This window comes from Budorcas taxicolor, chromosome 8 (genome assembly GCF_023091745.1).
Source record: "Budorcas taxicolor isolate Tak-1 chromosome 8, Takin1.1, whole genome shotgun sequence".
Classification (NCBI taxonomy): domain Eukaryota; kingdom Metazoa; phylum Chordata; class Mammalia; order Artiodactyla; family Bovidae; genus Budorcas; species Budorcas taxicolor.
In genome coordinates, this window is record NC_068917.1 from 87264438 (window position 1) to 87288565 (window position 24128).

At 50.4% G+C, this 24128-nt stretch overlaps 1 protein-coding gene across 1 annotated transcript in view; it reads left to right on the forward strand.

Moving 5' to 3' along the window:
* Nucleotides 1–24128, forward strand: part of WNK2 (WNK lysine deficient protein kinase 2) — a 147834-nt gene that overhangs the window by 56671 nt on the left and 67035 nt on the right. The window contains exons 8-18 of the mRNA XM_052645256.1: nt 4537–4819; nt 8105–8307; nt 10923–11078; nt 11460–11651; nt 13096–13641; nt 16629–16678; nt 17467–17635; nt 17722–17838; nt 18189–18359; nt 18630–18675; nt 19173–19292. Of these exons, the coding sequence (XP_052501216.1) occupies nt 4537–4819; nt 8105–8307; nt 10923–11078; nt 11460–11651; nt 13096–13641; nt 16629–16678; nt 17467–17635; nt 17722–17838; nt 18189–18359; nt 18630–18675; nt 19173–19292 (2053 nt within the window). The remainder of the gene's footprint in view (nt 1–4536; nt 4820–8104; nt 8308–10922; nt 11079–11459; nt 11652–13095; nt 13642–16628; nt 16679–17466; nt 17636–17721; nt 17839–18188; nt 18360–18629; nt 18676–19172; nt 19293–24128) is intronic.

Sequence of the window (24128 nt, forward strand, 5' to 3'; positions counted from 1 at the left end):
CAATGCCATGTAAGGTGTGGGAGTCATAAACCAAGGGGACCTCGGGGGACTGGGCACATGTCAGGTGAGGGGTCCATGGAGCTTGGTTGCAGCAGGTTGGTGCATGACAGGAGTGGGAAGTGCATGGCCACCCAGGACCCTGCCCTGCACTTGACAGCAGCCTGTGCCTCTGCTGGCATGTGTGGTGGGTATGACGTCCTGCTGATGGCATGGTGCCCATGTCAGGACTCCTTCCCAGCTGCTGGTCACATTCCTGGACTTAGAAACAGACACCTCTGCTATAATCGGATTTAATAGAATTATTTAACTCCGTGGCTTTCCGGAGTATCTTTCTATGACCTTGCATAGTGCTGTTGAATAGCTGCATATTTGCTGAGAGTTGCATTAAGTTAATTACCAGCTTATCTATTTTAGTATAGTAGTTTGTATCTGTTAATCCCTAGACCTAATTTGCCCCTCCCCCTCCCTTTCTCCTTTGGTGACCATAGTTTGTTTTTCATGTCTGTGAGTCTGTTCTTTTTTATATATATCAATAGATTAATTATATTTTAGATTCCACATTAAAAAAGTTAAAAAAAAAAAAAGAGTTACCAGCCCATTAGTCCTGTGAATTCAGGACCTTTCTTTTCCCCATACTGTGACATTGGTCCCTCCAAGTTTTCTGCTGAAGTTTAAAGCATAGACATAAGTAGCAGCCAAGGTTGTGTGTAGGCTGGTATCTTGTGAGCTGAGATTCATGAGGGTGAGTTGCATTTAATGAGCATCCTGGAGGGACCGTGGAGATTGGGAGTACCTGGCCTGCAGCTCTAGCTGTCCCGGTGTTAAGAGGAGGGGAGGCAGGCCGAGGGCTGGGACAGCCCTGCTTGGAGATGAGGTAGGACCCTGGATGGCCTTGAGGGATTGTGTCTGTCAATGTGCAGGCACCTTGGAAAGCACAGGTGATGAACAGTGTTCTCATTCCCCCGTGAACACTACATAGCGGCGGTCTGAGAATGGCAGGGGACACAGGTTCACATGGTGGCGTGTCCTGGAGGCACCTGGGACCCAGACAGCTGGAGCCATCTGTGTCTCAGCTACGCCAGGTACGTCCTGCAGCTCTGGCTCCATTCTTGGTTTGTTCCAGACACTCTTCAATTATAGGACGGCGGTGCCCAAACGTGGCCTGGGCCCCTTCCCAGGACCTGCCTACCTTCCTGAGAGGACTCATCCCTCCTATGGCTTAACACAGAGAATGCCCATGGCCCCCAGGCCCTTGGATCCATGCCTGTGCCTATAGTCGCGGCCCTGTCTTCACCAAGTCTCTAGCACCTGCCTGGACTCATGGGCAGAAGGTGTCTCTGAGAGTTTACAGCACAGGCCTTGGGCCAGGCTTCTCCCCCTTTCCTCTCCTGTGTTTCCTTTAAAAGCACTTTTTCATGGGCACACCCTCCATGCTGTATGGCAGCTGTGCAGAGGGCGGCACATCATTGTGTTCAGTTAAGGAATAATAAAAACCAACACATACCCAGCACTCTGTTAAGAAACAGAATGAACCCAGAACCCTGGGTGCCTGTGATGAGCAGAACGTGGCCGCATTTGCACAGTGGGGTCTTCCTCCCATGTGAATGCCCCGGTTGTTACTGGTTGCAACTCCTGTCTCCTGGCTGGGTCTTGTAGGTCAGTGCTAGTGCTGCAGCCCTTGGTGAGGGTCTAACTCCCCTTCTTTCCCTTTCCCTCCTCTCTCCTCCCCACACATCTGTAAACACCAGACCCAAAACTGGGGTCTGAGGCTCTTCTCCCTGGGGTCCTGATGGTAGGTGCCTGAGCCTTTCATGGGCTGTCCCTGGAGACAGCCTGAGCTGGGGAGACTTCCAGAGCTCACAGCTCTGCTGGGTGGTCACTTGCTGATAGCTTTAACCCAACACAGTTTTAGGACCTGGTCCCCATTCTGGGCTGCCCTGTTGTTAACGCCTAAGATTAGCGAGCGTTAAGTTTTGAAGATGATGAGGCTGCTTTCCTGAGGCTGCTGGGGGTGGGAGGAGGCCGATGGGATAGCTTTCTCTTCTCCCTCTACCGTCAACTTGCAGCAGGTCCTGTGGGGAGCAGGGGAGGCGGGGGCCACTGGGGGTGGGTAGAGGATGCAGTGAGGTGCCCCACGTGGATGTGGATCAGAACAAAGATGGCCCCATGGCCGAGAGAAGGGTGAGTTCTTTAGGGACCTGGGCTGGCTTTGATCTGGAAATGACCCCTTGTGTAGACCCCCCAAGGGTGGGAGGGGAGGGGGCTTGGAGCCTAGCCCAGGGTTCTTGTGATCAGTGGTACCAGCCCTTCCACCTTCACAGCTTCCAGATAACAGGATGCCCCGGTGTGGCCAAATTCTCTCCTGATTGGGAAAAAATAGAAGGAACACTTTGGAGAGGATCACTGGGTGGTGACTGTGAAAATGGAGACGTAAGGAAAAATGGGTCATGGGCAGAAAATAGAAATGGCAGGCAGGTGCGTCTGTGGGATGCCTTCTTTTCAGCGGCCTCTGGTCAGGTCGGCCACGTGGGTAGCACTGAGGGTGGGCGCGGAACCTGCTTGGCCTCTTCAGCGAGTCCTGGCCATGGGCACAGCCCAGCTTGCACCTCTGCCGTCCTGGGCTGAGCCTGGTGGGAGCCTCAGGGTGGACGTCTGCACAGTTCATTCTGTCCAGTGGAGTTGTCTTCTGACAGGAGTCTTTTGAAGTGATCACAAACTTAGAGGGAAGTTGCAAATGCGGGACAGGTCCGTTCAAGATGACTGTAGTTAGTGTTCGTCGCTCAGTTGTGCCCGACCTTTTGTGACCCCGTGGACTGCAGCCCATCAGGCCCCTCTGTCCGTGAGATTTTCCAGGCGAGGATACTGGAGTGGGTTGCCATTTCCTTCTCCAGGGGATCTTCTCAATCCAGGGATCGAACCCAGGTCTCCTGCACTGCAGGCAGATTCTTTACCGACTGAGCACCCTGAGTATATCCGTGTCTGTTTCCCACAGATGGGGACTTTGCTCACAGCTGCCTCAGCTGTCAGAATCCCGAGAGCAGCCCTGCCCCACCAAGGGTCTGGAGCCTTCCAGTGATGCCTTCATGGCAAGGGTGGCTTCATGGGAGAAAGTGATCCACAGGAGGGAAAGAAATAAAGGGAGAAACAGTCAGACTGAGAGAGAGAGAGAGAGGCAGAGGCAGAGAGACAGATGGAGAAAGGGAAAGACGGAGACAGACAGGCACAGAGAGACAGGCCGAGAGGGCTGAGAGGCAGAGAGACAAGCTGCATATACGTGGCAGTCCTCTGTGTAGCCTCCTATCGGCAGCAAACCAAGGACTTCTGCCACCGCAGATCAGTTCCGTTTCCCCTGTGTGCGTTTGTGGACATGTCCTTCAAACCGTTGTGGTATCACTTTATTTTAGTGCTCAGAGTGCCCCGGATTCAGCCAGTAGGAGGCCTTGGATGCTGGCTTCCGTGTTGTCCTGCTGTCTGTCGTCTTCCCAGCGTGTCCTTGATCTCAGGCACAGTGAGATGTCCGACTCCCCCCCCCCCCGGTTCCCCACAAGCCTGAACCTGCCGTCTCGTGGGGAGTCCTGCACGTCACGGCAGCCAGGCTCCACTTGTTGGCTGTCACTGCCCCAGGCCCACTCAGTGGGTGGTTCAGAAGCACGCACTACGCCGTGTATTATATGTGCTCACATCTACATCTGGTGTATTTGTGTCTTGTGCTTTGAAAACTGTGAGTTCGCACCATTCCCATCCAGCCCCACAAGGCCTGTTCTGTTGTTTTCTCTCTTTTCACGTGGGGAATCCCACAGTGATGGTGAGGAGCCCGGCTTCCGCTGTTTTGTGGTTTTGCCATAGGTATTCTCAGAGGGCACCGTGATGTTTCCTAGAGACTGTTGACTCCTTTACAGATGCTCTCAAATGCTCTGTTGGGTGAATTGGGTTCAGAGTTTTGCTAGGCATGGGTACATACCTTCTTGGTCTCTTGTTACTAAATGTACTTCTTTTCTCCAGCCTCTGTGATTTCTCAGAGAGTGCCCAGGACGACACTCAGGACAGTGTTGGTTGAGGCTCCTTGTACCTGTCCCTGAGCACACAGATGCAGGCAGGACCTCCTTCCTGCCCTTGGCCAGCCTGGGGGAGGGGCTCCGAGAAAGCCCTGGGGCCCAGCCAGTGGGAGTCTGCCCTGTGTTCTGGCCCTGCCAGAGGCAGATTGGGATCTCTCTTCCCCTCACACACCTGGCCCATGGTTATGAGCATCGGCTGTGTTGCCACAGACCCAGGAGCTGGATTCTTGTAGGTTTAGATGGTCAGTCTCCCCGTGGATCTACAGTCGGTGGTGGGAGGATGTTTACTTCCGGGATGATGAGAGTGTCCGTGACAGGGATGAGCTTGGTAAACTTGGTTATGAGGGTGAGGGACCCTAGGAGGGGACTTAGGGCAGAGACTCCCCAGGCAGGAGGTAGCAGTGCAGATGGCAGGGTCCCCTGGAAGTGGGGTGTGCAGCTGGAGCTGGTCCTGGTAATGATACGGCGATTTCCTTTGCAGATTGAGTCAGGATTTTTCCATGAGAGTGACGTGAAGATTGTGGCCAAGTCCATCCGTGACCGTGTGGCACTGATCCAGTGGCGGCGAAAGAGGATCTGGCCAGCGCTGCAGCCCCAGGAGCAGCGGGAGCTCGGCAGCCCTGACAAGGCCAGGGGCCCACCCACGCCCCTGCAGGTCCAGGTGACCTACCACTCACAGGCCGGGCTGCCAGAGTCCGAGGAGCCCGAGGCCGACCAGCACCTCCTCACCCCTGCGCTGCCGGCCAGCGCCACCTCCCTGGCCTGTGAGTGCTGCCTCTCCAGGCGCCCCCTCCCCCTGCACCACCCCTCCCTCTAACCCACCTGTGGGTATGAATGATTGGTGTGGGCAAGCGTTTCTCCAGGGAGGGATTCTCCTGGGAGGCATCCCCATGTGGCAGAGAGATCTAAGACCAAAGGCTCCCTAAAGTCTGGCTTCCCAGGGCAGACTCAGAACTAAGCCAGCAGGGCTGGAGCTGACTCAGTTCAGCTACTTATCCCCTCTGGAGGCTCTCAGCCCAGCCTCACAGGGCACCTGAGGGCTGTACCTCCACCCTGGATTCACTGACCAGTGGAGGCATCTGAGCTGCACGCTGTGGTTCTGAGGCTGCCAGTGGCTGCAGCCTCCAGTCTTGCTGTGGTCTTGGTCGTGAGTTTTACTGCTTGAATCATCCATCCCCAAGGTTACCTCCCTTCTGGTACTGTACTTGTGACCTTTGGTATGTTTCCCAGGGAATGTCACCGATGGATTGGTGAGAATTACTTTGTACCTGGCTTCATCTCAAACCACTGGAAGGGAGAATCCAGTGTCTTCTTTAAGTCTGAGTAGAAATTCTGCCTTTACCCTCAGTATCTTCAAAATTCAGCTGTGAGCCACGGATGGAGGATGTAGTCTTTTCTGTCTGTTCTGTGAATAAGCGTGGAGAGCTGAGCTGCCCTCCCAGGCCACTATTTTAGGTGTTTTGGGGTGGAAAGACCAAAATAGTCTGTTTATTTAATAGTTACATCCTTTCTTTATCAGTAGAATAGCTAAACGTTCTTCCAAAGTAGGCTGTTTAAATTCAAACCAGCAGCTGGCCATCACTTTAAGACAAGTTGCCAGCTGTTTACTTGTCTCCTACCTGCTCAAGTTTGCTTTGGAGAATAGAATCGTTACATCATTACTACATTTTCGGATAAACCAAAAAATTAATTCACAGGTATAAACTTTTTGTAGGGAAGAGCTTTCCACACCTGGCATACCACTACATACTTTGAGAACATAATTTTTGGTTGAACAATTTTTAGGACAGGAATTAAGAAATCTCCTTTTGTTGAACTTTGCAGAGATACAGTCTGGGACCTAGAATAGGCTGTGCTATGGTAAGATGTCATGGTACAGGCTTGACCTGCTGCATAGACGTGAATCGACAGATGTATTTAGAGTGGACGTTGTGTCTGCACACGGATCCGCTTCCTGACTAAGAATGAGGAGTGTGCTTCACGTCATGGCCATAGTTCTCAAAAACATTTTTACCTGTTTATTGTATTGGGTTGGCCTAAAGGTTTGCTTGGGTTTTTCCAGGACATCGTACAGAAAAGCCCAAACGAAGTTTATGGCCAACTCAATCATTTTCTTTAAAGTAGATAATATAGTCACATTGTATACAATTTAGAAAATCCAAGAGGATATACAGCAAAAGCCAGTTAATTTTCTTCCCTGGAGGTCGCTGATGTTAAATGTCTTTTAACTTTCACTTCCAGAGATTACACCTTCCAGACACCATCTGGACACATACCGTGCACACAGGCCCCGTGTCTCCCTGTAATCCACAGTCCAGCGTCCTGCGCATGCTCTTCTGCACCTTGCTGTGGGTCAGAGCAGAACCTTGCTGTGGGTCAGAGCAGAAAGCCTGTGCTCAGCCATCCCTCTGGCCGCAGTGCCTGTAGCTGGCTGGACCACGCTGGCTTCATAAAGATGAACTAGTAGGGACGCCAAGCAGCACACACATCACTAGAGGACCTGGTCTTCGGTAACAAGATGGGCACACAGACTTTCATATATCAGCAGGTGCAGCGAGTATCAGATAACTTCCCACTATGCGTTCTGTAAGCTACCCACCACAGTCCAGACCAAGCTCGAGCCAGCGTCAGTGACTGTGAGAACACAAGTTTTCAATAGCTTAGAAATGATTTTTTTAAGTAATTTTTATTATACAAATAAACACATTCACTTAGAAATGTAAACTGTCACATATATGGTTAAAATCACCCTGCTTGAGATTGGTCTCGCTCACTCTCGTGCACTCTCTCTGTCTCATCTTTCTTTCGTGTGCCCACACTCTCCATTTCTCATGTGCACACACCTGGCCTGTTTCTGTCTCTCTCTCTCTCTCTAAGTAACAATGACTACTGGCCACCTCATCAGAAATCAGAGCCACGTGTTTCACTGGTTTTTCACAATCAAACCTCACCATTCATAAGTCTTCTGAGTCAAAATAAGTTCTGCTCAGCTCTTGGGAAAAATTATTTTGTTGCAAGCCAACAAGAGTTCTCTTGTACTTTATTTATTTAAAGTGAAAATTGAAAGTTTAAATCCACACCGAAAGGTGTCCTGTAGAATTAGCTTGGTGTTCATGGATGGCAAATCCTAATGTTTATGTAGCTTTTGGAATTTGGAGGCAGTAAAACAAAAACACCACTTCAAACAGGTTTCTGCTCTTCATTCTTGGCTGGCACGCCCATACAGGTGCCCTCTCCTCCCAGGTGTGTCTTGGTGAGACCAGCCTGTGGGCCGTGGCCGTCCTGTCTGTGCCACCTTGTACAGGCAGCTCTTCCACCCACGCTGGGTTTGACAGGCCAGTCTGGGCTTACCTTGGGTGAGGCTGGCCTCTTGGGAGGCTGTCTTGAGGCTGCAGAGCCTTTGGGTCCTCCTCTCATGGCCTTCCTGTGGGGCAGAGGCCTTGTCAGCCCCATTTTCCAGCCGCTTTAGACCTGAGCCTGTGAACTGAGAGGTTAGATTTGGACCTCAGTCTTCCTAATTTAGGCTCTTTGCTGTGGTGAATGGAGGTGGTCAGGGCCCACTCCCACTATAAAACACAGCTGGTAATTTCCTCCACATGACTGCAGCTTTTCCTAACTTGGACATTCGATCTTCTACCTTTGAAGAGCTGAAAGCGCCCACTTTCAGGGCCAGGGCAGGTGGCAGGTGAGGTCCCTATCTGTAAGCTGGTGGAGGTGGCCATCCTGCCTGCAGAGGATGGTGTGAGTTGCCCACCTGGGATCCGTGGTAGTCCATGGTGAGCACCAACAGGTGTCAGGCAGTGTTGGGTACGGGCTCCCAGGGCCATTTCTGGGTGGTGCAATTATAGCCTCTGTATAGGTGATTGTTTAAAATGACGCACATTTATTATGTTTGTGATCTGGAAATGCAATCAAGTCTTGTTTTACAGAAGAAAACATACAGACAAGCTGTCCCACGTTTGCATTCCCTGGGACTTGTGCAACGTGTTGTGGGGGTGATGTTTGGAGGTGCCTCCTTTGAGCCATGCTTTTTTTTCCTCCCTCCCCAGCGGACAGCACCTTCGACAGTGGCCAGGGCTCCACGGTGTATTCAGACTCGCAGAGTAGCCAGCAGAGTGTTGTGCTGGGGTCACTGGCAGACGGAGCGCCACCCCCCTCCCAGTGTGTGTGCAGCCCCCCTGTGAGCGTGAGTGATGGGCCTGTCCTGCCACATAGCCTGCCCTCCCTGGGGACCTACCAGCAGCCTGCCACGGTGAGTCAGCCCAACCCTTTTGGCCAGTGTTCCGGTCCACATGGCCTAGAGTCTGTGATGGTTCATTCAGTCTGTGCTGGCCTGTTGTCAGTTCAGAACCATGCAAAAGTGGGCCTGCAGGAGGTCCATCCTTGCTGGTAACTGCAGGGCTGCAGGCTGGAGCAGCCTGTGATGTACCTTCAAAGACCTGCTTGATGAGAAAGTCCTGAAAACAGAGCCCAGTGACACCTGTACATACAAAGCTGTGATAAGGCTGGTGAGGTCCTGCCCTATATGCTGGGCCTGAAAAGTAACTTCTGACTGTTGCAAAGGTGATGGGAAAGCATCATTTATAGCACTGAAATCTTTGATTTTGTGTTAGTTTCCAGCTTCACTGAGAAAGTGTTAAGTACCTCCCGGCATTTCTCCTCTGCTTATTATACAGCCGTTAAAAGTTAGAGGTATGCAAACAACCAAATCATAGGAAATGTTTTTAGTGATATTTCAGAAGTGGGATTGAAAGGGCCTCATGCTTATGCCTGTGGAAAAATTTGTAAGATATGGAAAACCTAAGGCTGTTAGATGAGATGGAAATTGCTAGATGAGGGAGTCACATTTCATTTATTGTTTTGATTTTTTTTCTAATGCCAAAGAAAGCAGAACAATTGCTTATCTCCCAGGCCCCAGTTAGTCAGTCCCAGATTCCTTGAGCTGGGCTGCGGAGAGGGGTCCACAGGGAGATTTAGATGCTCCTCGGACACGACTGAGCAACTTCACTTTCACTTTTCACTTTATGCATTGGAGAAGGAAATGGCAACCCACTCCAGTATCCTTGCCTGGAGAATCCCAGGGACGGGGGACCCTGGTGGGCTGCCTTCTATGGGGTCGCACAGAGTCGGACACGACTGAAGCGACTTAGTAGCAGCAGCAGCAGGCCCAGGAACCTCTGCCCGAGGAGCCTCTCCTGCCTGGTCCTCGGTTACCACGGCGCCCAGACGTGCTCTCACTTCCTCGCTTTTGCGTGTCCTTTCGATCATGTGCTCTCACACTGTGGCTGCCTTTTGGGGCTCCCTGAGTGCCAGGTGCCAGCCTTTCCAGCCACCTCTGTCTCTTTTCCCTCCCCTTCTGTCTGCTCAGGCTCAGAAAAGTCCCCTTGGAAAAACAGCTGAAGCGTTTGGCTCTGCTGACCAGAGCCCAGGATTCATTTTCAATTTTCATTTTGCAGTTTGACTTGTTTTACAAAATTAAGTAAAATATGATTTTACAGCAAGAAGAGTTCACTGCTCAGAGCAGTGGTTCTTGGCTTTAGGTTACCCGTGCCGGGGCTGAGCCAGACCCGTCCACAGGCCCTCATCCCCTCTAGGGCAGGTCACACAGTGTGTTCTCTACCCAGGTCTCTGCAGTGCTGTGCGTTTCCTAGGTTTGGCTCACAGGCCAGGATGCCTGAGCATAGGGAAGTCGGGGGCCAGGCCAGGAAGCACCTGACATTGTCTGGGGTGCTTTCTCCCATCTCTTGCCAATTTATGCAGAAACACCTTGGACAGAAGGGGTCCCCAGGGTGCACCGAGGGTTCCTGGGGAGTGTTGCCATGGTAATGTGCCCCTAGGACTCAGGGAAGGAAGGACATAGCCGGTGGAGTCAGGAATACAAGCTGCTTCTCTGAGGCTTCCGGGCTGCCTAAGCGCCTGACTCCCACTGGGCTGGGGACTGCGGCTCTGGGAACATGTGCGCAGGTGACTCATTCTGCCCTGTGGCTTCAAGTTAATGCAAAGGAGAGATTCCATCCTACCCCACGCTGCTTTTCATACAGCATTTACTGTGAAAGATGAAGTGAGTGATAATGGTTTTGGAAATGATGGTCACCTGTTTCATCTAGAAAACCTCAAGTGAGAGAAGCTTCTGATGTCAGTGTGTTCTCAGCTTCAGAAGTCATCTCGGTGTTTTTTTCCATAGCTCTCACCTGCTCGCACCCCCAGTATTTTGAAGTAAATCCTAGACAGAAAGATATTTTGCCCCCAAGATATTTCCATCTATACCTCTGCAGGATCAAGACTCTGCAAACAAAACCCAGTACCATTATTGTACCTAAAAAGGAACAAGTTAGCTGCATCAAGCATCCAGTGCTCATATTTCTGACTCTTTCCCATTCCGTGTCTGTGCTTTGCTTGGTGCTGAAGGCTCACGTCTGTGGCCTCGTTTCTCTCCTGATGGCGAGTCATGGGAGACTCAGCTCTGCAGAGCACCCTTCTCTCAGGCTCTGTCCCGCTTTTTATCCTCACGTTTCCATATTCTGTTTGTGAATATGTCTGCATGTACACCTTTTATTCAGCTCTATAAATGAGAGATGTGTGCATTTTTATCTTTCCCTCAATTAATGCCATCCAATGCATATTCCAAGGTTCCACAAATCTCTTGGTTGCATGATACTCTGTGGAATTGAAATTCTAGCACATTCCCTGATTGGGAGGTTTGGGGGCCGTCACATCTTGCTTCTGATGAATCCTCTTCCTAGGAAAGTGTCCCTGGCAGGATGGCAGATGTAGGGAATGAGAGGTGGGTCCCTGAAGATGGTGAGTGTGTGCTTGGTGGTAGGCCTAATGGCAGCTGCTAAGCGTGGCTCTGTGTGCTCTCTGCAGCCTGGCCTGTCGGTGGGCTCTGTCCCACCCACCGCCCGCCCTCTGCTCCCACAGCAGCCTTTCCCAGAGCCAGCCATGAGCTTCGCCCCTGTACTACCACCGCCCAGTGCCCCTGTGCCGACAGGCCCAGGCCAGCCCACAGCCCCTGCCCACCAGGTGAGTGCTGGATGCCCTCCTTATGGGTGCCATGGGTATCTTGGTCTCCCCAGGCCCTGCCTGTCCATCTTGGCTGGCCTGAGCCCAGGGCCTGTGAACCTCCTGGCAGGTCCAGGCCCCCTGTGCTCCTTCTCTGCAGTTCCCCAGGGTCTGGGGTATAGACAGAAGTGGGGATGGGTCTCTTGTGTCTGTGGAGCTCAGGGTTACACAGCATTTGGAAGGGCCCCCATTGCACAGAGTGGTCCTCTCAGATCTGTGTGTCCTGGGCCCCAGGCTGGATGCTTGACTGTGTGTCACTGTGGGTATGTGTGCATGTGTGTTATGTCTAAGTATATATCTCAGGAGGACATTGATCTAAGAGGAGCCCCTCTCTCTTTCTAGCCTTCTCTCCTGACCCAGCCGGTACCCTTGCCGCAGGTCCTGGCCCCACAACCCGTGGGCCCTCTGCAGCCAGCGCCCTCCCACCTGCCTCCGTACCTGGCTCCAACCTCTCAGGTGGTGGCCCCTGCTCAGCTGAAGCCCCTCCAGATGCCTCCGGCGCCCCTGCAGCCACTTGCTCAAATCCCCCCGCAGGTACCTGTCTGTCCCCTGCTCTCCAGCCTGGCCTGCTCCCCCAGCCTGGTTGGCCAGTCCTTGTCCTCAGGGCACGTGGGTGCCTCAAGAAACACTCCCTGGTGACAAGACAGCTGGGCTGGTGTGTTCTGCCTTTGACTTCTGCCCCAGATGCATCCAAGATTGGGAAAGGTTTAGTCCAGAGTTAGGCCAGAAGAGCCAGGATGGAGCTGTAGGCACAAAGCTTTGGTCACTGTTTTCTATTCTATGGAGCTACCTGAGGCTGTGTGGACCGTGGATTCTTGGGGGTCCAGTAGACAGCTGAGCAGCTTGCCAGCCGCAGAGATTGGACTGTCTTTGGGGGAGCATCATGTGACCAGTATTGTGTGATAGCTTGTGGTTGATACTTGGGTGCTCTTGCTCAGGCTAATGCTTTCGGTGCTCATGCATGTTTCTAGTGAATCTTGACCACAGGATGGCTTTCATTTCATGGGTCCCATTGTTGCGTGTTGGCGGGGCTAGGACGGGAAGTGCTTCTTTGTAGGGAGGATGTGAGTGTTCCTACGGTTTGCAGGCACCCCTCAGAAGGTTCTTTCATGTCAGCTGTTGCCTGTCACCTGCCTTGTCCTCATCACTCTTACACTGGAGTCACTTTCAGCATCTAGTTAATCCAACACCTTGCTCCCAGTGGTTGTGGCATTTAGTAGCCTTTCAAATACACAGAGGTCAATTTGCATATTTTCTGTCTTATAATTGCACAGAGGTACATGTCGTGTGATGTGCCTGTGTCTATAACCAGAAAGGCTTTAGTTTAGGAATGTCAGAGAATCTGCTGAAATGTTTCAAGTGCTAAATCCACGAGATGTCTCCAGGATAGAAGACCAGACACAGAAGGTTCTGGAGCTTTGCTGTTGCATCATGCCACTCTCTCCCAGGCCGTATGGCGCAGGGGCATTCAGCCAGCAAGGAGAGGCTGGAAGATTTGCCTGTTTTGAGATAACTTGTTGAAGAATTTGGTCTCATTGTGAATTTACACAGATTGGAGGGAATCAACCAAAGTAATTTCAGATATTTGGAGCCAGCCTGGTAGCTCGGACAGTCCTGGTACTTCTGAATGAGAACATGCCAAAGCTGGGTATCTGATGGTCACTATTATGACCCCTAGTATCCTTGCAGTAACCAAGGAGAGTGGGCTAGCCTGAGACTCTCTGAGGTGGTGCTAAATGGGGGCTATCTTGAAGGTCGTGTCTCTATCCCACATCCTTCTAAGGCCTCCTGTCTTTCCTTCTGCTTGAGTGTCGTACATACTTGGTTCTGTTTAAATTGGGTTTATGTTTTGGTTCCCTTCCACAGCAGCTGCGTGAAACGTGTCTTGGGGGCAGAAGCCAGGGGCAATGTGGGCCCTCTCACCCCGTGCAGTGTGCCGCCGGCAGGGCCCAGTCCTGAGGAGCTTGTTCTCTTTCAGATGCCTCCACTTCCTGTTGTCCCCCCCATCGCTCCGCTGGCCACAGTTGACAGCCTCCCGACAGCCCTTCCTGACCTGCCAGCCACCAGTGGGCCCACCGTGCCTCCCCCGTCTCAGTATTTCTCTCCAGCTGTCATCTTGCCAAGCCTCCCGCTCAGTGCCACCGCTGCTCCCCTGCCTGCGTCGCCGGCTCTGCCTCTGCAGACAGTCAAGCTGCCTCACCCTGCTGGGGCACCGCTGGCTGTGCCATGCCGGACCATCGTGCCAAATGTGGCGGCGACTGCCACCGCCATCCCTCTGCTGGCTGTGGCCCCACAGGGTGTGGCCACCCTGTCCATTCACCCCACTGTGGCCCAACTCCCGGCGCAGCCCGTGTACCCAGCGGCCTTTCCGCAGATGGTGCCCAGCGACGTCCCGCCTTCTCCCCTCCACACAGCGCAGACTGTGCAGGCTGCCGCTCCCCAGCCGACACCCCCCGTGCTGCCACAGCCCCACCAGCCAAGTGTTGCCCGCCTCCCGGAGCAGGCTGCCAGTGCTGGAAGCCAGGTAACCCACCTGCTGGCCAGGGCCCATCCTTCAGGCGCTGGGAGACCCCTTAGCACATAAGGGGCTCACAGATCTCTGCTCCTTCTCAGGATCTTCACCCGGGTAGCAGAGTGGGAATGGATAAGCAGGCAACGCTGTCCCATGACTGCAGTGTCTCACCCAGTGTGGGGAATATCTAATGTTTCCTCTCACTTCCCAGCATGTGTTAGGAGCCTTGGGGACTGGGGTGACTAAAAGCTTCACTGTTGGTTCCTTCCCAGGTGTTGGAGGAGCTGTCTGTGGGGGCGGAGGGTCCCTGGCCATGCTGGGCATTGTGGCATCTGCCCGCACATACATAGAGTTGGCAGTCTTGGTACAGCCACGTCAGCCCCTCCATGGGTGCTGGAGAGGCTACACTGCTTATCTTGTTACCTGCCAAAGGAAAGTAGGTGGACAGCCCCCATCTCTGCAGTCAGCAAATGAGGAAAATGGGGTTCTGATGGGGTCTGTTGGTGATGACCTGGGCCGTGTTGGGTGTACGTGGGCCACTGGTCCCAAGGATGTCATCTCAGAGCCAGGTGAGGGCCATGGGCAGCTTGTTGGGCTGCCAGTGAAGGGACACGCCCCTTGCTGGCTGGGAGGACCTCCCTGTGGCTCCACACACCTGCACAGCCCATGCGCATTTTGTAACTCTAAGCCTGTTACCGAGCCTCCTGTGTGGAGAGGAGCTGGCCTAGGGCTCTCGTCTTAGGGGCAGGGATCTCACCTGGGCATCCTCTTACCTAGGGAGCCTCTTACCTAGGGATCCTCCTTGGCTCTAAGCCTCAATGGCCATGTGCCAGTGGGCATGTCCTTTGCCTTTTAAGCTCAGGCTCCTGCCCTTTTGATTTTGTTGTGAGGAATCATACTGAAAGTGTACTACAGGGTCAGGTGTCCCCCTAACTCATTTTGCACTGAATCCATTCTAGAATGAGGCACTGTCATAAGTATGCATGGATTCTCCTGGATGTTTGTCCCTGATTTCGAGAAGGGGTTTGTATTTCAAGAAAGAAGGGGTGATTTTCCATTGCCCAGTAGGCTGGTGCTTGTTTCAAAACCAGCGTGAGGAGGCCTGTCGTCAGTCCAGTGCCCTGACTGAGCGACCACCTCCCTGATCTCTTACTTGGAGTAACACTGACTCAGGGCTCACGGTCATTTGGGGAGAGCCAAGGGCTGAGTGGAGGCCTGGGGGTATGTGGTATCATTGCTGGGCCTGTGTCTTATGCCCTGTGCTGGCCCAGCATACTGCTGACACTGGGTCGTCTGCTTAGCTAGCGACTGGAGAAGGTGTGGGTGCTTAGAGGTCACTGCCCAGGCCTGGTGGCCTCCCTGTGGTCTTGCCAACAGAGGGTCTGGAGTTTACTGATGAGCTAGGCTGGCTGCCCAGAGGCTTCCCTGTGCCAAGGGAAGAGACTCCCCTGGAGGCTGGGGCATCTGTCCAGGAGAGAAAGTTCCACAGCTAGGCTGTGGCTTTCACATCTCAGCCCACATACCACGTGTCTGATCAGTCTCATACTTGTAGGCCCAGTAGCAGGTCATTCCCATTCCCAACCTCAACCCCAAACTGGGGCCCTTTCAGGCCGTGGCTCTCCTTCAACCTGTTTTAGCCTCTCTCCTGAAAGCCTTTAAAGAGGGAACAGGAGGGAATCTGGCCCAGTTTCTAAGTCACCCCATGGAACGCTGAGGTCCGCAGCCCCTCTTGCTCGTGGCTGGGATTGGAACACAGGCTTTGACCTGACAGGAGGCTGGGGTGGAGTAGCATGGTGATCTGGCCTTGTAGGGTGGTGGCAGGGAGCCCAGAGAGGTGCTAAGTGTGTGCCGCACTTCCAGCTTCTCAGCCTGACAACAGCTGGAGGTTCATGGATGAAGTGCGGTTTTAGGTTTGATTTTATACACATGGGGACATGAGAGTGTCTTGTCCTTGGTGTTGCTAAGTCTGCATACACGCATGCTGTGATTTGTCTGTGGGGTGTGGCTGGGTGGGGAGGTTCGTCCTCATCACCTGCTCACCCCCTTGGGTGATGGAAGCGTCTGCTTTGGTCCAGAACCCTCAGGGGAGGCGATGGCCCACACCCCAGTCGCATCCCTGTCGCCTGTGTCCTTAGATCCTGCTTGGCCACCCGCCTACATATGCTGTGGATGTCACCACCCAGGTCGCCACAGTGCCCGCGCCTGCTGCCGTTCTCTCCCCACCTCTGCCGGAAGTGCTGTTGCCTCCTGCCCCCGAGCTCCTGCCTCAGCTCCCTGGCTCTCTGGCCCCCACAGTGATGGCGGCTCCTCAGAGCGTGCCTGTCCAGACCGCTGCTCTCCTGCCGCCTGCTAACTTGCCGCTGCCCAGTGGGCCTGGGATCCCTGGTCCCTGCCCGACCGTTCAGCTGACGGTGGAGCCAGCCCCCGAGGTGTGTGGCCCTCCCCTAGAGGCTCAGCCCCCAGTCTGTCACCCTGATTCCTGACCCCAGCATCACTGCAGCCCTCCTGTGCTGTGACCTTGCGGCTCAGCTCCAGAAGTCAGGAATACCCTCAGGAAGGTGGAAGTGTGTGTCCAGGGACAACCACAGGTGCTGTTCTTCTTCCTCTGCTGTCCCTGGATGGATTTTCCTTAATCACACATCCAGCTGGAGACCCTGATTTTTACACATGGATTCAGAGTGCTTTTCTTGGAGGTGATGGGAAGAACCTGTGATAATTCTTCCTGGGCCATGTGCTCCCTCGTAGGGAAGATCAAAGTGGGTTAGCATGTTTGGAAAGGAGGTGGCCCCAGCTTATAGGAATCTGCTTGGCTCTAAGTGTTAAACATAAAATCCCTGCCATAAAATCACTCCTGCCAGCCTGCACGTGATTTGCTCCCTGCAGTCAGAAGGGAGTGGGTGGCGGGCTGGGCGGTGATGGTGGGGAGACGGCAGACTGCATGCGGCTGTGTCACAGGGGAATGAATGTGACCTGGCCTCCTTTCCATGGTTTTATTTCAGGAGCAGGCCTCGCAGGACAAGCAGCCCAGCCTCCCTCAGAGCTGTGAGAGGTAATGGCACACTTTGCCCTCGTATGTCAGAGCTTCTAACAACGTTGCCCATTTCCAAGCCTGATCTGGGGGAGCCTCAGGGAGCTCCTGTGGGGGGTTTGTCAGTGCTTGCTGTTGTTTGGTAGTCAGATACTCCCACTTATATTCCGGGTCCTGGTGCTGGTGGGCAATGCCGAGGGCAGGGAGAGGCTATGGATGGAGAATCACCAGGTCTGGGGACAGTGGAAGGCTGGGAGAGCAGGGCAGAGTCCGGCCCACATCCCAGGTCTCCCAGCACCTCAGGCGTGGCCAGTGTTGCATTTAGGGAGGGAGCTGGTTACAGGAAGTGATCTTGTGTCCCACCCTTCTGGTCATGCCAGCACCAAGCTCAGTGCTCTGCAAACTCTGCTCAAATGCCACAGTAGCTCCACCTTGTTGACGTGTTCCCATTGCTGTTCAACAGATGGGGGAACCAAGGCATTGGAGGTGGGTTGTGTCTTAATCCTGACATACACTGTGAGCCGATTAAGTGTGATTCACAGGTCAGGAGCTGAAAAGACTTAGGTCCTGGGTCAGAAAGGTCATATGCTCCGTATGACCCCGTCACCGTCCGGACAGATATTACAGGGTGAGGAGGGGCAGTGGGCTCAGGGTCCCACTGTTGTGCATGGCCAGCTTTAGACCCTCTGGGTTTTCCACCTAGCACACCCAGACAGTAAAGCTTCTGTTGGTTTTCTGGGAAGCCAAGTTTCCCACATGAGGCAGGCTGGGTTCCCCTGGGTGCTGTAACATTCTTGGTTTTCATGTAGCTATGGAGGCTCTGACGTCCCTTCTGGAAGAGAGATGAGTGACAGCTGCGAAGGTGCATTTGGTGGGGGAAAGCTGGAAGGCAAGGCCGCCCGGAAACATCACCGCAGGTCCACGCGTGTGCGCTCCCGCCAGGAGAGGGCCAGTCGGCCCCGACTGACCATCCTGAATGTGAGTAGCCAGGCAGAGCAGGCTGGCAAGACAGGGCAGGCTGGGCACGGTGTCCTCCCTGGTCTCACTGCCTGAGTATCCTTTAGGTGTGCAACACGGGTGACAAGATGGTGGAGTGCCAGTTGGAGACGCACAACCACAAGATGGTGACGTTCAAGTTTGACCTGGATGGGGATGCGCCTGACGAGATCGCTACCTACATGGTGAGGCTATTGTCTTGCCTGGTCAGTTGAGCCCATAGCTCTTCCCCTGGGACTGTGAGGCTGTCTCCTTGTGTCCTTGGGCACATGCATGCCAGCCCCATTGAGGGGAGTACTGGTTGCCCACCTCTGCCAGTGGCTGCCTCTTGGAGATAGCACTGGCCCATCACCTGGAGGCCTGCTGTGGCTTCTTGCTGAACTGTGTAGCCCTGATGTTGGTAACTGAGCTCAGCGGCCGTGTCTCCCCTCTTGACTTAGTCCAGAGTAGAAACCAAATGAATCCATCAGTGAAGATGCTGTGTGGCCAGTGGCCTGAGGCACAGCCCCACCAGCAGGGCTGATGTGTTTTGCAGGTAGAGCACGACTTCATCCTGCAGGCCGAGCGGGAGACGTTCATTGAGCAGATGAAGGATGTCATGGACAAGGCAGAGGATATGCTCAGTGAGGACACGGATGTGGACCGTGCCTCCGACCCCGGGGTGAGCCCGCCACACCTCAGCACCTGTGGCCTGGGTGCTGGGGAGGTAAGTCCCCCTTATGAGGTCCTGGGAGGCTCTGGGCCTGCTTATACCCCAGCTCCAGGCTCTGCGAGTATAGCGCTGTGATGTAGCCTGTTAGAGGAACCTCTGTGCCATGCAGTGTCGGGTGAGGTGGCCGGGAGGGTAGGCACCTTCTGTCCAGTTAGAAAGGCCCGAGCTCTTCAGGCCTCTCAGATGATTTGAGACAGTGTTATGCTTTGAAGGAAGTTTTTGTTTCATGCAGTTGGCTGAGTTCTGATCCTTTACCTCTTTCAGGAGAATCGCCAATCCCAAGCAAACGCCCCAGTGTACCAGCAAAATGGTACGTCTCCCTTCATGGCTGTCCCTGCCAATCAGACATGCATTTGGAGGAGTCATGTCTGCCATTGCCCTTTCTCTGCTCCCAGTAGGCATTTGATAAGGGCCCCCCACTGAGCATATTGTAAGGGGTTTTGGCCATCACACTGGGGAGTTGCTGGAGTGTATGGTGAGCATGTCCCCATCTGGGGACAGCTCCCCTTTCTGAAGAGCCATGTCTGGTCTGGGTGGGGACTATGCATAGTGTGGACTCACTGCCCTGCTGGTCCCCTAGCCAGCATTACCGCTTCACTGATGTACTTCAGGTGACCTTGGAAATATAAGCCCTTGCTGGGGAGACTTGTGAGAGCCTCTAATGCCAGTGAGGAGCCCCCTCAGTGGGCTGTACATCCTCCCCACTGGTGTGAGATGAATTCCTCAAATCCCCATTTGACAGGTCTGATATTGGCAGGGAGGGGTCACCTACTCACTCTCACCAGCTGTTTTTGTCCTGCCTCTTAGTCCTGCACACTGGGAAGAGGTGGTTTATCATCTGTCCGGTGGCCGAGCACCCAGCAGTAGAGGCCCCCGAATCTTCACCCCCACTTCCTCTGAGCTCCCTGCAGCCAGACACCAGCCAAGGTATGAGCAGCCAGAACTCCCAACCCTTCCTACTTGATAATTCTGTCTGTTTCCTGTGTATTGCTCCACATCGTCTCATGGTCCTCAGCCTGACTTTACTTGTGCTCATGTTTTGCCAGCATGTGCTGTGTGCCAAACAAAGGGCAAAAGCCCCACCCTGCACTGCCAAACAAAGTGCAAAAGCCCCACCCTGCACTGTTACCCCAAAGCCCAGAGCAGTCTGTGGGGCTGTGTCCTTGTCTGTATCCCTGTCCCAGTTGTCCACCAAATAAGTGAAGTCGAGGTGGCCCTCAGGCTTGGGCCTGTCAGTTACCTTCACAGTGCAGGTGAGGCCCTTGCCCTTTCCTACCAGTGTTTTTGCAGGAAAAATTCTCAAGGAAAATCAGAAAACATTTTGATATGAACAAGAATGAAAATATATATTAAAATGTGTGAGATGCAGCTGAAACAGTAACTAAAGGGAAATTTATAGCAGTAAATGTTTAGAGGAAGAAAGAGGTCTCAAATCAATAACCCAAGTTTTCACCTTGAGAAGTTAGGAAAAAGTAGAAAATCCAAAGCAAACAGAAGGAAAGAAATAAAGGTAAGAGCAGAAATCAATGACATTTGAGACAAAACAATAGAAAAAACAATGAAACCAAAAACGAATTCTTTGAAAAAAATAAAAATGTTTGGTCTCTTGTAAGACTGACAAAGAAAAGGACACAAAATACCATTATCAGGAAAAAAGGGAGACATCACTATGGACCCTGCATAAAGAGATGCTGATCATGTAATCATAGTCATGGACTATTTTGAACAAACCTACACACATTTATTTGATGACTTAGTTGAAACAAACGAACTCTATGAAAGCCACAAACTACTAAAACTCATCCAGGATGGAATAGATAACCTGAATACTCCTATACCTATTAACAAGATTGAATTAGCATCAAAAATATCTCCCAGATAGTTTCACTGTTGAATTCTATGAAACATTTTAAAAAGGAAATAACACCAATTCTACAGACTCATCCAGAAAATTGAAGAGAAAGGAACACTTTTCAAATCATTTTATGAAGCCAACATTGCCCTTATATCAAAACTATATAAAGGCAGTACCACAAAAAAAAAAAGAGTGACAGACACTTTTATCTATTTTATCTGATATTCTAATCTTTCAAGTATATAGAAGGGGAAAAAAAAAAAACTCAGTAAAATGTTAAAAAGTCAAATCTAGCAATATAAAAAGAATATGCCATAACAAAGCACAGTATATCCTAGGAAGGCAATATTCAAGAATCAACTAATTCACCATATTGATGTCAAAGGGAATCTCATTTCCTTACAAAAGGAAAGGTACACAGTCATATCAGTTGATACAGAAAAAGTATTTGACAAAATACAACACCCATTCATGATAAAAATGCTCAGCAAGCTAGGGATAAATGGAAAATCCTCAACTCGATAAAGGGCATCTACAGAAAACTAACAGCTAACATCGTGTTTAGTGATGAAAAGCGAAATGTGTTTTCCCTAAGATGGGGATCAAGGCATAGATGTTTAATCTCTCTATTTCTAGTCAACGTCACACTAGAAATATTAGATTCCAGATGAACAAGAAACAGAAATAAAAGCCATGTGTATTGAGGACTTCACTGGTAGTCCAGTGGGTGGAAATCCGTGTGCCAGGGCAGGGGACCCGGGTTCAGTCCCTGTTCTGGGAAGATTCCACTTGCCACTAGGCTACTAGGCCCATGCACCACAGCCACTGAAACCCAGGTGGCCTAGAGCCCATGCTCTGCAACAAGAGAAGCCACTGCAATGAGAAGCCCACGCCTGCAACTACAGGGCAGCCTCCACTCGCGCAACTAGAGAAAACCCGTGTGCAGCATAAGTCTGGCTATGCTGCCATAGCCAAAACAAATTTTTAAAGTCATGTGGAGTGAAAAGGAAGAAATGAAACCGTCTCTGCAGCTAGTATGATTTTATGTGGAAAAAATTCACAGGCATTCTAAACAGAAACAACTCTGAGAACCAATGAGAGAGTTTAGCAAGATCATAGGATATGTAGTCAACAACAAAAATAACTATGTTTCTATATGCTGACAGTGAACAATTAAGAATAATATTTTGAAAGAATACTATTTACAGTCGCTAAAAAAAAAGATACATAGCTTTAAATTTAACAAAACATACAGAATCTCTGTAGTGAAAACTATAAAGTAATGATGAAATGGATTAGAGATGAGCTAAATAAATGGAGAAGCATACTGTGTTTATGAATTAGAAGATTCAGCCTTAAAAATGTTGATTTTTAAAGATTTCAGCAGTTCTTCCCAAAATGTTATATAGATCTAATAGAATGCCAATAAAAATTCAAATGGTAATTTTTGCAGATACAGACAGGCTGACTCTAAAATTTATATGGAAATACAAAGGTATAGCTAAAGCAGTTTTGAAAAAGGCAGATGAAGTTGGAAGCATCATCAGTTCAGTTCAGTTCAGTTCAGTCGCTCAGTCGTGTCCGACTCTTTGCAACCCCATGAATCGCAGCACGCCAGGCTTCCCTGTCCATCACCATCTCCCGGAGTTCACTCAGACTCACGTCCATCGAGTCCGTGATGCCATCCAGCCATCTCATCCTGGGTCGTCCCCTTCTCCTCCTGCCCCCAATCTCTCCCAGCATCAGAGTCTTTTCCAATGAGTCAACTCTTTGCATGAGGTGTCCAAAGTACTGGAGCTTCAGCTTTAGCATCATTCCTTCCAAAGAAATCCCAGGGTTGATCTCCTTCAGAATGGACTGGTTGGCTCTCCTTGCAGTCCAAGGGACCCTCAAGAGTCTTCTCCAGTACCACAGTTCAAAAGCATCAATTCTTCGGCGCTCAGCCTTCTTCACAGTCCAACTCTCACATCCATACATGACTACTGGAAAAACCATAGCCTTGACTAGACGGACCTTAGTCGTCAAAGTAATGTCTCTGCTTTTGAATATACTATCTAGGTTGGTCATAACTTTTCTTCCAAGGAGTAAGCGTCTTTTCATTTCATGGCTGCAGTCACCATCTGCAGTGATTTTGGAGCCCAAAAAAATAAAGTCTGACACTGTTTCTACTGTTTCCCCATCTATTTGCCAAGAAGTGATGGGACCAGATGCCATCATACTACTCAATATTAAGACATTATAATGTTACAGTAACCTAGAAAGTATAGTATCGACAAAAGAATTGACGCATAGATCAATTGACACATAGTGAAAAAGAATATAAAGCCCAGAAATATATCCATAGAAATATAGCCATTTGATTTTTTGACAAGGATGCAAAAGCAATTTTATGTAGAAAGGATAGTCTTTTCAACAAATGGTGTTGAACTAGTTGCTCATCCACCTGCAATAATTGAACTTTGACCTATGCCTGACATCTTTATATAAAAATTAACTAAAAAGTCATTGTATATCCAAACATAAAATATAAAGCTGTATTATAATATTTGGAGAAGAACTTTTGTGACCTGTGCCGAGGGAGTCTTTAGATCTAACACCAAAAGCATAATGCATAAAAGAAGAATGGATAAATCAGACATCATCAAAGTCAATTCTTTTGTGCTGTGAAAACCACTGTTAAGAGAATGAAAAGATGATCTACACACTGGCAGAAAATAATTGCAAGTTACATATTCAGCTTAGTATTTGTTCCCAAAATAAATAAAGTACTCTCAAAATTCCTAAGAAAACAGCTCAACTGAAAAATGGACAATGGACTGGAACAGACACTTCCTAAAGAGAATACAAGGATGGCAGTTAAGCACATTTAAAAAAATTAATGTCATTGACTACCAGGGAAATGCAAATAAAAGCCATAGTGAGGGATCATCACACACTTGTGCGATTGGCTAAGCTAACAATACTGAGTTTTGTGTGGATATGGAGCAACTGGATCTCTCATGCTAGTGGGAATGCAAAATGGTACAGATATTCTGGAAAATATTTAGTTGGATATTTTAAAAGTCAAAGATATACTCAGTATATGACACAATGATTTCACTACTCTATCTTTACCAAGGAGAAATAAAAAATTCATGTTTACTAAACACTTATATGTAAATAGTTATAGCAGTTCATGTGCATAATTGCCCAAACTGGAAACAACCTAAATATCCTGCAGTGGGCGATTGGAAAAACAGATTATCGTGCTTTGAGAAAGAAACAAACAACTGGCACATACAACAGCATGGGTGAACCCCAAAAGCATACTGAGTGAAGGAAATCTGTCTCCAAAAGCTGCATACTGGATAATCCTATTTTTAATGACATCCTCAAAAAAACTGTAGATATCAGACCAGTGTTTCCAAGGATTTAGAGATAGGGGGAGAATGTGATTATAAAGGGTTAATAACACAAGGAAGTTTTTTAGGGATGATTGAATTGCTATGCATTATGGTAGTAATTATATGGATATATGTATGCTAAAGTTCTCAGAATTCTGCAGCTAAAGAAGTCCATTTTACTGTATGATAACTTAAAAAGTGAAAAAAATTTACATATATTGAAAGAAAGTGAAAAGGCAGAGGAACTAGAGATCAAATTGCGAACATCTGCTGGATCATCGAAAAAGCAAGAGAGTTCCAGAAAAACATCTATTACTGCTTTATTAACTATGCCAAAGCCTTTGACTGTATGGATCACAATAAACTGTGGAAAATTCTGAAAGAGATGGGAATACCAGACCACCTGACCTGCCTCTTGAGAAATCTGTATGCAGGTCAGGAAGCAACAGTTAGAACTGAACATGGAACAACAGACTGGTTCCAAACCGGAAAAGGAGTACGTCAAGGCTGTATATTGTCACCCTG